Source organism: Balaenoptera musculus, chromosome X, assembly GCF_009873245.2.
Source record: "Balaenoptera musculus isolate JJ_BM4_2016_0621 chromosome X, mBalMus1.pri.v3, whole genome shotgun sequence".
Lineage (NCBI taxonomy): Eukaryota > Metazoa > Chordata > Mammalia > Artiodactyla > Balaenopteridae > Balaenoptera > Balaenoptera musculus.
This window is the reverse complement of record NC_045806.1, coordinates 12,231,858-12,245,036: the sequence shown is the minus strand read 5'-3', so window position 1 is coordinate 12,245,036 and position 13,179 is coordinate 12,231,858. Positions and strand designations below refer to the sequence as shown.

At 41.3% G+C, this 13,179-nt stretch overlaps 1 protein-coding gene across 4 annotated transcripts in view; it reads right to left on the bottom strand.

The window, feature by feature from the left end:
• The window catches only part of BMX (BMX non-receptor tyrosine kinase), a 47,287-nt gene that overhangs the window by 23,953 nt on the left and 10,155 nt on the right, over positions 1-13,179 (bottom strand). For 2 of the 4 annotated variants that reach the window (XM_036839048.1, XM_036839050.1), the window contains exons 4-10: positions 12,408-12,489; positions 10,326-10,445; positions 7,988-8,052; positions 5,258-5,433; positions 3,715-3,786; positions 2,998-3,051; positions 1,271-1,325 (exon numbers count right to left, since the gene is read on the bottom strand). In XM_036839048.1, coding sequence (XP_036694943.1) covers positions 1,271-1,325; positions 2,998-3,051; positions 3,715-3,786; positions 5,258-5,433; positions 7,988-8,052; positions 10,326-10,445; positions 12,408-12,489 — 624 coding nt within the window. The remainder of the gene's footprint in view (positions 1-1,270; positions 1,326-2,997; positions 3,052-3,714; positions 3,787-5,257; positions 5,434-7,987; positions 8,053-10,325; positions 10,446-12,407; positions 12,490-13,179) is intronic. The other 2 variants (XM_036839049.1, XM_036839051.1) reach the window with 2 other exon arrangements.

Here is a 13,179-nt window from a genome sequence, read left to right as displayed (position 1 = left end):
CATTTTCATTATTCTTGAAAACGATTTGCCCTGGTAGGTAGTAGGAAAGTAGATCTTTTAGATCCACTTTAAACATTGATGGCACAGATTACTCACCAGTTGGCACAGAAGGGACCCCTGGTTTAGCTTTCCTCCTCTCACTCAGTGTCTTTATAGATCTACCCTGTGTGCTTCAACTCTTCCTCTCCAGTTAATTTTTAACTTTCTCTGATAATTTTCCCTGTTTTGTGTTTGTGCAAGCCTAACATTTTAATCTTTCAGAGATAAAATTTTAAACCACATATCACCATATCATGCCCTTGGAAGGTTTTAGAAAACCAAAGATGCAGAACAAATCATTTATTAAATTTATGCTCAACTTGTCTTTTGTAATGTGCTGATACTAAGCATATTTAGATTTAGACAAAGTGGATATTAAACCATGCATGTGACAAAATACCAAGTTAGGTAGTGGTCACCACATTCTCACTAGTACCCCTCCAAGAAATAATTGGTGTGTTGTATTAGGTTGAACTATAGCAAAGTGTCATTTTTGTAGGTCAAAAGAGTTTGCAGTTGGTAAGTCCATTACCAATTAGTAACAAAATCCAATAGATTTATTCCCCATTACATCTGCTGTGCTCTGGTTTAGGTGCTAATGGTTTTAGTGACAGGCTTGAAGTATGAGGTACAGATGGCCCCCAGTAAATCATCTCTCTGTATATTCCTGCCCTGTGTAGTCCCCTCCCACATCGACTTTGAGCTGGCCCAGGTGATTTGCTTTGGCCAGTGGGACATTAGCAAACATGACAAAAGCTGAGACCCTGTAATTGCTTGCACTGAACTGTGGGGCTTGGCCTCTTCAACCACTGCCTTGAGATGACCGTGCTGTGAGGAAGCCCAAGTTAGCCACATGGAGATGGAATATGGCACCCTGGTTGACTACCCCAGCTAACCCGACCCTTAGTCAGTCCACCAGCTAAATGCAGCCACATGAGTGACCCTAAGCAAAACCTGCAGAACTGCTGGCCCAGCTGACTCATAGAACGGTGAAGAATCATAAAGCTTGTTGTTTCAAGCCACTACATTTTGGAGTGGTTTCTTACAGAGCACTAGGGTTAGAGGAAGTGGCTGGCTGTGAAGGGCCTGGTAACCCACAGGGCGGACAGTTAACACTCTGATGTCTTGGCTGTGTAATTCGCAGCAAGGTTTCTATGAGCAGTGCATTACCCTCCACGCCCAACACTAGAAAGACATTCTTAGAGGCCATTTTAAAGACTAGACTACTTACCTTTTGTCTCAGTAACTGCTCAGATTGTGACCTGGAGATGTTACCTGCAAACCAGCTGCAATAGAAAGGATTTCCATTTTGAGAATTAATAGTTTTTAATTGCATAACTTGTCACTTAACTTTCTCACCTGTAAAATGAGGCATTGGCCCAGATCAGGGTTTTCCAAACCTGGCTGTTCAAGAGGATCACTTGAGGAGCTGTTAAAAATTCAGACTCCTCAGTCTCCGCCATCCAATTATGATTCTGGGGTGGGGCCCTGATCATTTCCCCAGTGCACGCCTCCACCCCATTGGAATCTAGAAATGATGGAGATAGAGACTGTCTATATGGTCAGATCTGGGCTTTCCAAGTCAAAGAAAGCCTTCCAATTCATCTAAAGGCGAAAGACTAAAATCCATGATTAGAGGTTCTCTCCCTTTGGTTTAAGTCTTTGTCATCTGTTAAAGTATAATTATCTTTGGATAATTTTTGTGCTAGCATTTCTCAGTCATTTTTCTTTTTAACATCTTTATTGGAGTATAATTGCTTTACAATGGTGTGTTAGTTTCTGCTTTATAACAAAGTGAATCAGCTATACGTATACATATGTCCCCATATCCCCTCCCTCTGGCGTCTCCCTCCCACCCTCCCTATCCCACCCCTCTAGGTGGTCACAGAGCACCGAGCTGATCTCCCTGTGCCATGCAGCTGCTTCCCACTAGCTATCGGTTTTACATTTTGTATCTCAGTCATTTTTATCTTAGTTTGAATGATTCCAGTAGTTGCTTTCCAGAGGGTAGATGTTGGGGAAGAAGCTACGGTTAAAGGGGAACCAGAAGGTGGTGAAGAGTGACATGTACTTTGTAAATGCTCTCACTGCACTCGTAGCCAATGAATCAATAACAGCACTCATACAAAACCAGAACTAGAAATATGTGTTACCCTAGTGTCCAACTGAATTGGTCGCTGTTGGGTAGCAGGTGTCTGAGAGATGCAGTGCGCCTTATTACTCCCACCTCTCCTTAATGCCAGACTTTAAGTCCAGGAGACGATTATTTTGTCCCTATTTGTTGTCGAATGATAGAGTCTTAGATTTTGGAAAGGACCTTAACAGCCACTTAAGACCACCCTGTCTCAGTATAATTGGGGTGATCACACATTCTTATTTGCCCAGAGGAGTCCAGTTTATGCCTGATGTCCAGATGTAACATTGAGCAGTGCACTCTTTCTCTTCCTAAAGTGTCCTAGTTTGGGTGTTCAATGATAAGGTCACTCTAGGAATAGGAATCTCTCAACATAAATGCTGTGATATTCAAGGCTCGGTTGTGCTACCTTGTAAAATTACTGCATCATAACTAACTTCACAATTGGACTCAACGCTAATAAGAGCCTTCAAACATCATCCTGGCAAGGGGCCTCCAGGGAAGAAGTAATCAGCAGAAATGTCATGGGCTGTATCTATGAAGTCAAAGCGAAATGAAGAGGAGGCCAGGTATGTGGTAAATCCCAGGAATATGTGCAGCTGATTTAGATCATCCAGACTGGGGAAAAATACTTTCATTAGTAACAACCCAGTTCATTGTCACCCATCCTCCAGATACATGGCCCAGAACCTCACATGAGTGTCTCCATGTAAATACAGCCTCCTGAGCAAGTTTGAGCCATCTGCTTATAACCTTAGGGGAAGAAAACAATAGAAACATCTATGTCTAGTTTTAGAGAAACACAGGGGACTTTCAAAACTCACTCATAGTCATCAAGGTTTTCCTCTTCTTCAGATGAACTTGACTCAGGGGATCCCCTTAAGAAGAGAGGGAATGACATGAATACAAAAAAAAAAAAAAAAAACCACCAAGAAATAATCCAGGTGCCTCACAGTGCCATATCAAGTCCCACCCTGCTTTCATCCATGTGAATAAAATCTGGACTGTTAGCTTCTCCTTTTTTGCACTTGGGAAGGTGTCAGCAGAGTGAAGAGAGAATTGCTTAAAAGTTGAGCTCATGCCCAGTTTCATGAGAAATTGGCTCCTTGATACAGAAGGCCCCCAGGAATGTAGATTTCTTTGACTCTGTCAGAAGAGCGGGCTTGTGAAATAAATGAGGACGCTTCTGGGAGAGCCGTGATATAAAGCTAGAGAAAATCTTGGTTGTGTATAGAGCTATTCTCAGAGAAGAGTTACTCAACTCTACGTTGTTTTCCCTCCTGCTAGAGATGCCTGAGCCCGGTATGTCCGTGTTCATGAGAACACCAGTGTATATCATGAACGATGGGTAGGAAGTATCAGCGTGACCCAGAAGCCATCAACTCAGACCACCTTCAGGGTTCAGAGAAGCAAACTACCTGGATTTGTTTTATATTTACCTTAAAAAGTAAAGGCTAGTTGCAAAATTATTACAAATGTGGTTAGTTTTCCTGCAAATGGAAGAAATCCTGGGTGTAAAAGAATATCTGAATTTGATTTACCATGACATCTTTAAGGTGCTGTGATCTACAACATTTCTTTCCCTTTGGTTACTGCATGCCAAATCTTCACTGCTACAAAAAAGAGGGATACATTTCATAAATTGATGTTTATTTATAAATGTTAAATGACAAAAGTAATTTTGTTAGATATGTTTCAGCTTTAACATTTTGACCCATATATGTCACTTGGTTTGGAAATGGAAGCTATTGAGTCATTTTCACATTTTCAGACTTGCAGGGACTCCACTAAAAAGCAGTAGTTTGACAGGATGCCTAAACAAAAGAGAATTTTAATAATGGCTCATAATAACCCCAAACAATAGAAAACTTGGATTAATAAATCATCTTGACTGGGTTTGCCCTGATTTTCTTGTATGTATGCAAGCATTCTGTTGCTGATATATTTTAAAATAAGTTATTTTCCTCTTTGCTGTTATGATTGCAAAGGAAAGTCCTGAAAATACCAAACCGTTTAACTCCATGTGGACACAGATGGATCTGCAGGATTCTCTTCATCCTCTGCCACCCATCATTTTCTCTCTCTCGTTTGGGGTGCGAAGCGGAGCATGAGGAAGTACCGACTTCTCCAAGTCCAAAGGCTGTTTTATTTGGAATGTAGGACCTACTTCCTGTTTGCCTTCACAGCCCAGGGTCTTTTTCAAAACCACACTTCAGTGAATTCCTGGAGAAGCCCCAGCACAGCAATGCCTCCTTCCCCAGCTTCCCAGACAGCCTTGCTCACTAACATAGCTTTTTCCCTTCAGTTCTTCATAAGAAAACTCTTATTTAAAAATGCTAAGCGATTTATTTAGCCTTTTTGTGGTTTTTAAGAGCACATGGAGAGTATCCATCAATTGTGCATCGCTTAGGTTTATCCACATGAGGGAATACTATACAGACATTCAGAGTAATCAGGCAGGTTGCACAACACTGGGAATGTAATGAGCACTGCTGAACTCTACACTGCAAAATGACTAAGGTGGTAAACTTTACATTACGTTTTACCACAATTAAAACTTCAAAAAATTAAAAATTTAGTATGTCCTCATGTATTCAAATGGGAAAAATGTCCCAGATGGTAAGTGAAAAGAGGAAGTGGCAAAGAAGACTGTGTGGGCGAAGGTGTACCTCCTGAGAAGGCAGCCATGGCCTCACTTGATTTACTGGTCATTTGGCCAGTGATGCTGAAGTACATTAAAAAGTAACCCACTCTGAGCTCTCTCAGATAGAGGATATAGTTTAAAGATTTGGTGTTCTGGAGCATGGGGTTATTTGGAGGAAGAGGGGAGAGAAAGGAAAGGGAATAAAATGCTCAAGTATTACTTAGATCATTAGATATGATCATCTAAATGGAAAGTCTGTGCTGCTGAGTCTCAGCAGGGCCACCGCTACCCAGGCTTCCGGCTCAGGCACTGAACATTTTCTCAGAGGGCATCTCTATCTCAGCTGAGGCCTGTGTGGACCGAGTTGAGGCTCAGCTCCAAGGCAGTGGGGCAGTGTCTACTCTATGCACCGCACAGCCAGACTGAAAGCTGGGGTTTACCTTTTCAGTCTTCTTACTTGCCACCAGTCAGGGCAGTCTTCTCTTGGCATATACCACATGTTGACGTTTGACTGGGAGCCACAGTTTTTCTTGGAGTCACTGTCATACTGAGCTAGAGCGGTACTTGAAGATGGTTCATCCATCTTGAGAATAGGAACTGCTCGAGGAATCTTCAGCTTTGAAGGATAAGAGATTTTAGTACATCACAGTGAGGCACAGATGCATGAACTGGGGACTAACAACCAAAGTATATTAGCTCTTAAATTTTAAAAAATCGGAAGGAAGGGAGGAGGGAAGGGAGGGAGTGGGGGAGGGAGGGAGAAAGGAGGGGGGAGGGGGAGGGAGGGAGGAGGGAAGGAAGGGAGTGGGGAGGGAGGAAGGAGGAGGGGAGGGAGGAAGGGAGGGGAGACGGGGGAGGAAGGGAGGAGGGGGAGGAGGGAGGGAGGGAGGGAGAAGGAGGAATGGGGAGGGAGGGAGGAGGGGGAGGGGGAAGGGAGGGAGGGAGGGGGGAAGGAGGAAGGGGAAGGGAGAAAGGGGGAGGGAGGGGGAGGGAATTACTTGCCAGAGACTAGATGCCAGGGTTTTGGGCTCCTAAATTATCCTCTGCTCTTAGATTTGTTTAAAATAAACTTTATTAGAGTATAATTTACATACCACATACTATAAAATTCACCCTTTGTAAGTGTAGAATTCAGTGATTTTTAGTAAATTTATCAAGTTGAGCAGTCATCACCACAATCCAGTCTTAGCATCTTTCCATCACTCCTGTAAGATCTCTCGGGCCCATTTCTAGTTAGTCTCCGTTCCCATCCTGCCCCTAGGTAACCACTAATTGACCTTTGCTTATTCTGGACATTGCTCTTAGGTGTTTTACAGAGCCATAATTTTCAAGCTTCAGGGCTGTAGCATGTATCCAAACCAAAAAAAGCAATATCACTGATAACAAACTAAAACCCCCAAACCTTAAAAATTCCATCAGTTTCCTAGGGCTGCGATAACAAATTACTACACATTTGGTGGTTGAAAACAACAGAAATTTATTCTCTCACAGCTCTGGAGGTCAAAAGTCCAAAATCAAGGTTTCACTTAAAGGCTGTGGGGGAGGATCTTTGCTTGCCTCTTCCAGCTTCTGGTGGTTCTAGGCATTCTTGGCTTGTGGCATCATAAGTCCAATCTCTGCTTAGGTCTTTAAATGGCCTCCTTCTCTGTGTATCTCTCTGTGTCCCCTCCTCTTCTTATAAGGACATCAGTGATTGAATTTATGATCTATCCTAATCCAGTATGATCTCATCTTGATCCTTAACTAATTATATCTGCAAAGACCCTCTTTCCAAATGAGGTCACATTCTGAGGTTTTGGGTGGACATGAATCTGGGGAGACAAAAATTCAACCTATGACAATAATGGATTTCTTTTTGTCCTTCATGTTGGTTTACAAAAGTTACATGGTTTTTACTTAGAAAGAGAGAAGTAAGTATGTGTGAATGTGTGTAGGTGAAAATAAGTACCCAAGACACCACAGAGCTGATGGGTGGATGGAGATGCTTCCTTACTTTCAGGTGAGCTTCCACAAAACCACAGGGAGGCCATTTTATGTGTCTCCTGGCATTTGAGGAGGCTGACACCTACCTGGGAAGCCTAAAAGCAGGAAGTTATGGCTTTGAACCCAAGAGAGCAGAGTACAAGGATAGCCTGTACTGTGAGCGCGAGCCACATACAGTTTTACTGAGCAGAGCAATCAAGGTTTTGTTTGTTTTCCTGTAGGCCAACTCCACCCTTGAGTGAGGGTTGGCTGGGAGCCATCTTGAAAGGAACTCTGCCCCAGATGAGTGAATGGACCCAGTAGAAAGTTTGAGGATAGAAACCGAAGAGCTAAGGGTCAAGACATTTGCTCTGTCGTAAAACTGCACCCCAGGGGGAAATCCACGAAAGTCTCCTGTATGATAAAGAATCAGCACTGGAAAACTGTCTCACCCAGAAGCCACCACTACCAAATCATGATGGGAGTGGCCACGTATGACTGTCTCTTTTTCATTAGACCGTCTCTTCCTGGGCCTCAATCCTGAAAGCGTCAGAAATCTCAGCCTCTCCATGACCTCTCCCCCAAAGCAGGCTGCCCTCTGATGTAGACTTGAGCTAAGGGAAGGGGGGGATGTTTTAACTTGAAATGACGTTTCGAGTCATGGGATTATAACATTGGATGGATCACTTTAGAGGCTGTTCTCATGACTACTAGTAATTGGGAAATTTTATGTCATCTGAGGTAATGACATACCTCAGGGACAGAGAAGAAAGCCCACCAAGTGGCTCTGAAGGGATAATGGAAGGAAAGAATTATATTCTGCTCGTGCCCTAATGGGGTCCCGTTCCTTTGCCAGGATACGAACATGAGGCAGACTTAGCCATGCTGGTGGTGGGGTAGGAATGTCAGCCAATAATAGCTGCCTGTTATATGTGATGCCATCTTAAGGGCTTCTCCCATGTACACCATTTTTTGTGTTTACAGGTTAGAAAAAGGCCCAGTCGTTAAATGCAAAAAACATAAAATGGTAAAATGGTTCTATGTTTGAATTTACTATTTGCTACTGCCATGGCTATTGGCGATAGGTCATGTCTTCTCTCTCTTTGCTGGGCATTCTGAATGAAGCCCATGTATTCTAGTCTTGAATTTGGCAACTCTTGGTTTATTTAATATATCCTGACTATGAAAAAATTGAAATGTCGACTTACCACTCTGTCTGGGAAGATGGGAACTCTGTGTTTTTCTTCTTTGGGTTCAATGTGCAGATCAGCATCTGAAGAGTAAAACCAAGTAATAGCAGAAAAAACTTTAAATAAAACAAAGCAAAACACCCAATGTTATGAATCAAAAGAGTGAACTAGATTGTGTGAGCAATACTCCAGATTACATGAACTTAGACAGAACATCTGGAGTGATTCTGTTGCTTTCCTGTATAATACCCGACTCAGATACCACTTCACCATTGATTATCAGTATCTTCCCAAGTGGATAAGAAATTCAAGGTCCTCTAAATTCTATAAACTGTTAATTTATACCACATTTCCACCTCGTATCTGAGTAACAGATATCTAATCTCATTGGGTAGTATCTACGACCCTAGGATTCAGAATCCATGTCTGATTCTTCTTTGATCAGCTCATACAAGATGCATAGAAATAGCTGATTTATAAGTGAACAAACTTATCATATGCTTCCCCCCCCTCCCGTTGTTAGGATACTTGTTGGTTTTTCTTTCTACTCACACATGTAGATAGACATCCAGGTTGTGAGGGTGAAGCCATTGTATGCCTTATAAGTGGGGTCGCCGTATGGTTTATTGACTCAGCTGGAACATTTCTGACAGTGATGGGTAGGCTTTTAATAATTATGCCTGGTCCCCAGCTGCAGGATGAGATTGTCCCAAACAAATTGGGGTGTATGGTCAACTTATTTATAGGCCATATATACCTTGGACAGAGGGTGGTCCATGACATTTTGGAAACAGAAGGAAGCAAAGATGCCCAACTGTTCCCTTCCTAGTAGATGTGCCTGCGGGCTGCCTTGTAGCTCAGCAGAGGAGGAGGCCGAGGGAAGAAGTTACACTTAGGCAGACAGGCAATATCACAGCTGTCTGCAAGCCATGACATCTCTACTACATTCTGTAGTTTTCTTCAGAGGCCGGCAGAGAGCCTTTGGCCCCCAGGACACATGGCAGGTGCCATCCAGACAGAGCCCAGGAAGATAATCCCAAGGCAGTGCTCTCTCTGGCCTGTTTTCCTGCTCTTTCCCAGGGAGTTAGGGCAAAGTCAGAGCTGGAATCTGGCCTGCTGAGTAATAATGCTGACCATAGACAGAATCATTGGGGTAAATGATTAATGCTGTATGCAGACATTACTCTCTGGCCCTTCACACTGGAGGGAAGATACATGCACAGTTCATTCTGTATAGTTCATTAAATCATTACAATTCATGAGTATAAAGGGCAATGTGATCTAATTAAGATGAATAAATATTCATTGTATAGTTTAATTGAGATGGGAAATATAATGAATATTTAGTCACTGATTTTCTTGTAAAATTACCCGTAGTATTAACACGATTGTCGGGGGTCAATACTATTGTGGGGTGAATTTGAATGATATTTCACGTCCTTGTTTTACAGTTCCTGAAGTTGTTATCATGCAGCTGATCTCATTTAATTCTTTAAAGTCATTATAGTCCAAGCATATTTTGTCCAGGCTGGTAAAACTGTTACCAAAATAAGTTCTCCTTCTTATTTATCAACAACTTCATGTTGTTAAGCAACGATAAACTTCTAAAATATATGACTGCTTCATGTAAGTATCCTGGTGATAGAATGGGGCCCCGTAGGGCACAAGCAGAAAACAACATAATTCTTTCCCTCCATTAGCCCTTCAAAGCCACTCAGTGGGCTTTCTGTCCCTGGATAAAGTCTCAGGCAGATTTCCCTGGGAATATAACTCTGGATAGAATCCGATTGCACGTAAAGCAAACCCTACACTACTTTCTGTGATGTTATTAAGAAATCAACAAACATGTACAGAATGGCAAACCACTTTAAATAGATCTGAAAACTTGGCCATCCATCATTTTGGTATATATGGCAATTAAAAGTGTTACTTAAATTTTATCCTTGGACATATTTTTGAAAAGAATGTTGGTTTTTAAAGTTTATGATGTTAGTTTGTGAACCATGGTGATATGTTCACCACGTTCTACCCATCTGGAGTTTATCTTCAACCAGGAAGAATTTTGGGAGGAAATAAACAGCTCCTTGCTTGATTTATGATTTCCATTTAAAAATATTTCTCATGACATGAATGAATGGCAGATGTTCATATTGTTATTATTTTAAGGAACATGAGTCAATTGACCCTGGAATTAGATTTCATTTGCTAGATATCATGTTCGAAGCTGGATGTTCATGATGCTGACCAATCTGGCACATCTTGTTTTCCTGAACTGGCGAGCTGTTCTGGCATTTGCCAGGTTTGCCTAAAGGGCCTCGTCCACCCAGGGTCCAGCCCGACAGAGGGGTCACATTACATGCTTCCCAGAGAGTACATCCTGGGGCCGCTTTGCAACTCTGCTGGCAGCACAGGAACTTCCCGTACACGAAGAACCCACTGTGGTACTTGATCAGCAGATGGGGGTTGCCCCTTATCTCTGGGGAGCAGGCAGGAAGAAAACATAGCATGAGTAAACGTTGGCCCAAGAGAAGAAACACATTCAGTAAGTGCTGTTATCATAAAACAATGAAAACCTCATTTTGCTAGCAACCAGGCTAAGAGCAAATGGTTCCCAAAGGATGTAAGTCTTTCACTCAGGAGTTAAAAAGCCAAAAAGAAAAGTCTAATCATGTTTTAGTAGGAACAACACAATAACTTATATCAGTCTTAAAAAAAAAAACTGCTAAAAACTACATATACGCATCAGCTTGGTGTTAGGATTTTAGAGTAGGACTAGATCTTAGCAAGAAGAAAAGAAGTTTCCAATAAACATATACTCCCCCCGCTTCTGCTTTTTATTTTGAAACATTTCAAATGTGCAGAAAAGTTGCAAGAATAGTGCAGTGAATGTCCATATACCCTTCACACAGACTCACCAACTTTTAACTGTTTGCCACATTTGTTTCATCTCATTTTCTCTCTGTACATACACATTATTATTATTATTAAAATTTTTTATCATTATTATGTTTTGCTTAACCATTTGAGAGTAAGTCACAGATATCATGACCTAAATAATGTCATCCATAACTACTTTAGCATGTAATTTCTGTTAACAAGGACATTTCCTTACATAACTGTAATACAATTATCAAATTCAAGAAATTTAACACTGATACCATACTTTTACTTAATATATATTTTGTATTCAAAAATTTTCCAGTTATTCCAATAATACCCTTTGTAATCATTCACTTTTTCTGATGGAGGATCCAATCTAGAAACACACATGGCATTTAGTTTTCTAGTTTTTCTTGAGCTAGAACAGTTCCTCATCCCTCTTCTTGGTCTTTCGTGACTTTTGACCTGTTTCCACTAAGGAGTAAACGGTTTATGGGGCTACTTTTCTAGGAATATGTGCATATTTTAAAAAACCATGTTGTTTTCTCTTACCTGGACCACTTGATTCTCCTACAGAATAGGTTGCTAAACCCTTTCATATAAAGGGAAAATTAAGCCCTATGAGTGAAAAAGGATGTATTTGCATTGAAGTAGAGTAGGTGGTTGTCTAAGTGGTGTAATTTGAGGGGTAGTGAGAAGAGCCCGAATCTAAAACTTAAATGAAGTAAAATCTTCCCCCATCTGGGAGCTTAATATCTGAAATTCTACCAATAGAGTCACTCGTTTGAGTTAAATACTGTCCTCACACCATTACCCACCTTTAAAATAAAAATATCATAGGGAGAAACATCATAGTGCCAAATTAGTAATAATTTTCTCTCTTCTGTCAAAGGTTGTTACCAGGGCAGCCTAAGAATCACTAAATAAATGTTTCATGAAATTCCCAGTTTTGCCTGGCATTTATACTGTACTGTTTAAAAAGTTGGGTTTGGGTAATTGAATTATGTGTTCTCCGTAATTAGGTATGTGACGTTTGCCATGTCTGTGTAATTTCACTTATCTGAAAAATGGAGAATAGTATTATTACCCCTTGCCGTAGAGTTGTCAAGAGGATTACCTAAGAAAATGTTTTACAACTACTTGACACAGTAGCTGGCAAATGATAAGTATTAGTAAGTATTAGACATAATTTTCTGTAAATATCCAAAGCACAGTAGCTACGGGACCCAAGAGAGAGCCCCATGAGGATCTAGACTTTGCTCTGATAAAGGCAAGCGCAGTGGGTGGAGAGTAGGTGGTCTGGCTTCCTCCTAGCTGTGGGGAAGGCACAATAGCCAGCTCTGTGCTGGGCAGGAAAGGGAATCCGATCCCCAGGCTTCCTCTAGGTAACAAAGAGAATGCAAAACAAGGATGAGTGCAGCACATTCTCTGAGGTTGGTAGGAAAATCAACAGATTTCTCTATCGGCGTTAGGCCCTTTTATTGCCATATCTCTCCTACACTAAGCCTCAAAAGAGCTCAGTCAGAGACTCCCGTTGGTGACATTTTTAAAAAATTACCTTTTTGTAATGCTTTCAACCACTGACTTCGGCTCTCTTCATTTGATGCATACACATAGAGAAGCCCATCTTTATAGACAATCTGGAAAGGAAAAGATTTAGTGCATTTAGATGTAATTGTGTAATAGTTCACTCTGGTACAACTACAAATTTTTGTTATCCAAGAGAAACACTGAGTTTGCCTATATAATACACATTAGCTCTGGAATTAGATTTTTTAAATCTAGTTATTTTTATCCTCCACCCCTCAATTTATTTTATCCCAGACACCTCTACACTTTGGAATATCACAGCAATGATGCATCTGACAGCAGTGAACATTGAGGCCTCAGCAGGAATGCCCTGGACATGGCAGGAATGCCCTGCCATGGAGAATTATAAAAGTATAAAATGTTAGACATTACAGGTGTCTTAGAAGTGTTCTGGTCTATCCACCAACCCGGTGCATGACTGTCTTTATAGCCCACTGGAAAATGTTTATCTGCTCTATCCTTGAAAATATGTTCAGGGATAGAATGTCCTTTATTTTTGCTATGCCATCCCTGCCAATTTCCATTCATTCTGATCATTATATGGTTCATGCTTATATTGAGTGAAAATATGTCTCCCTGTTACTTTACTCCCTTGGGTCATGTCCCACCCTTGGAATCCCCAGTATAAATCATTTTCTATTCCTTATGATACTTGGTGAAATGTTTAAACATTCCAATGTCTTGCCCAGATCCTTCTCTAGTTTATTCAGCGTTTGTGGGTAAACAATACAGACCATTTA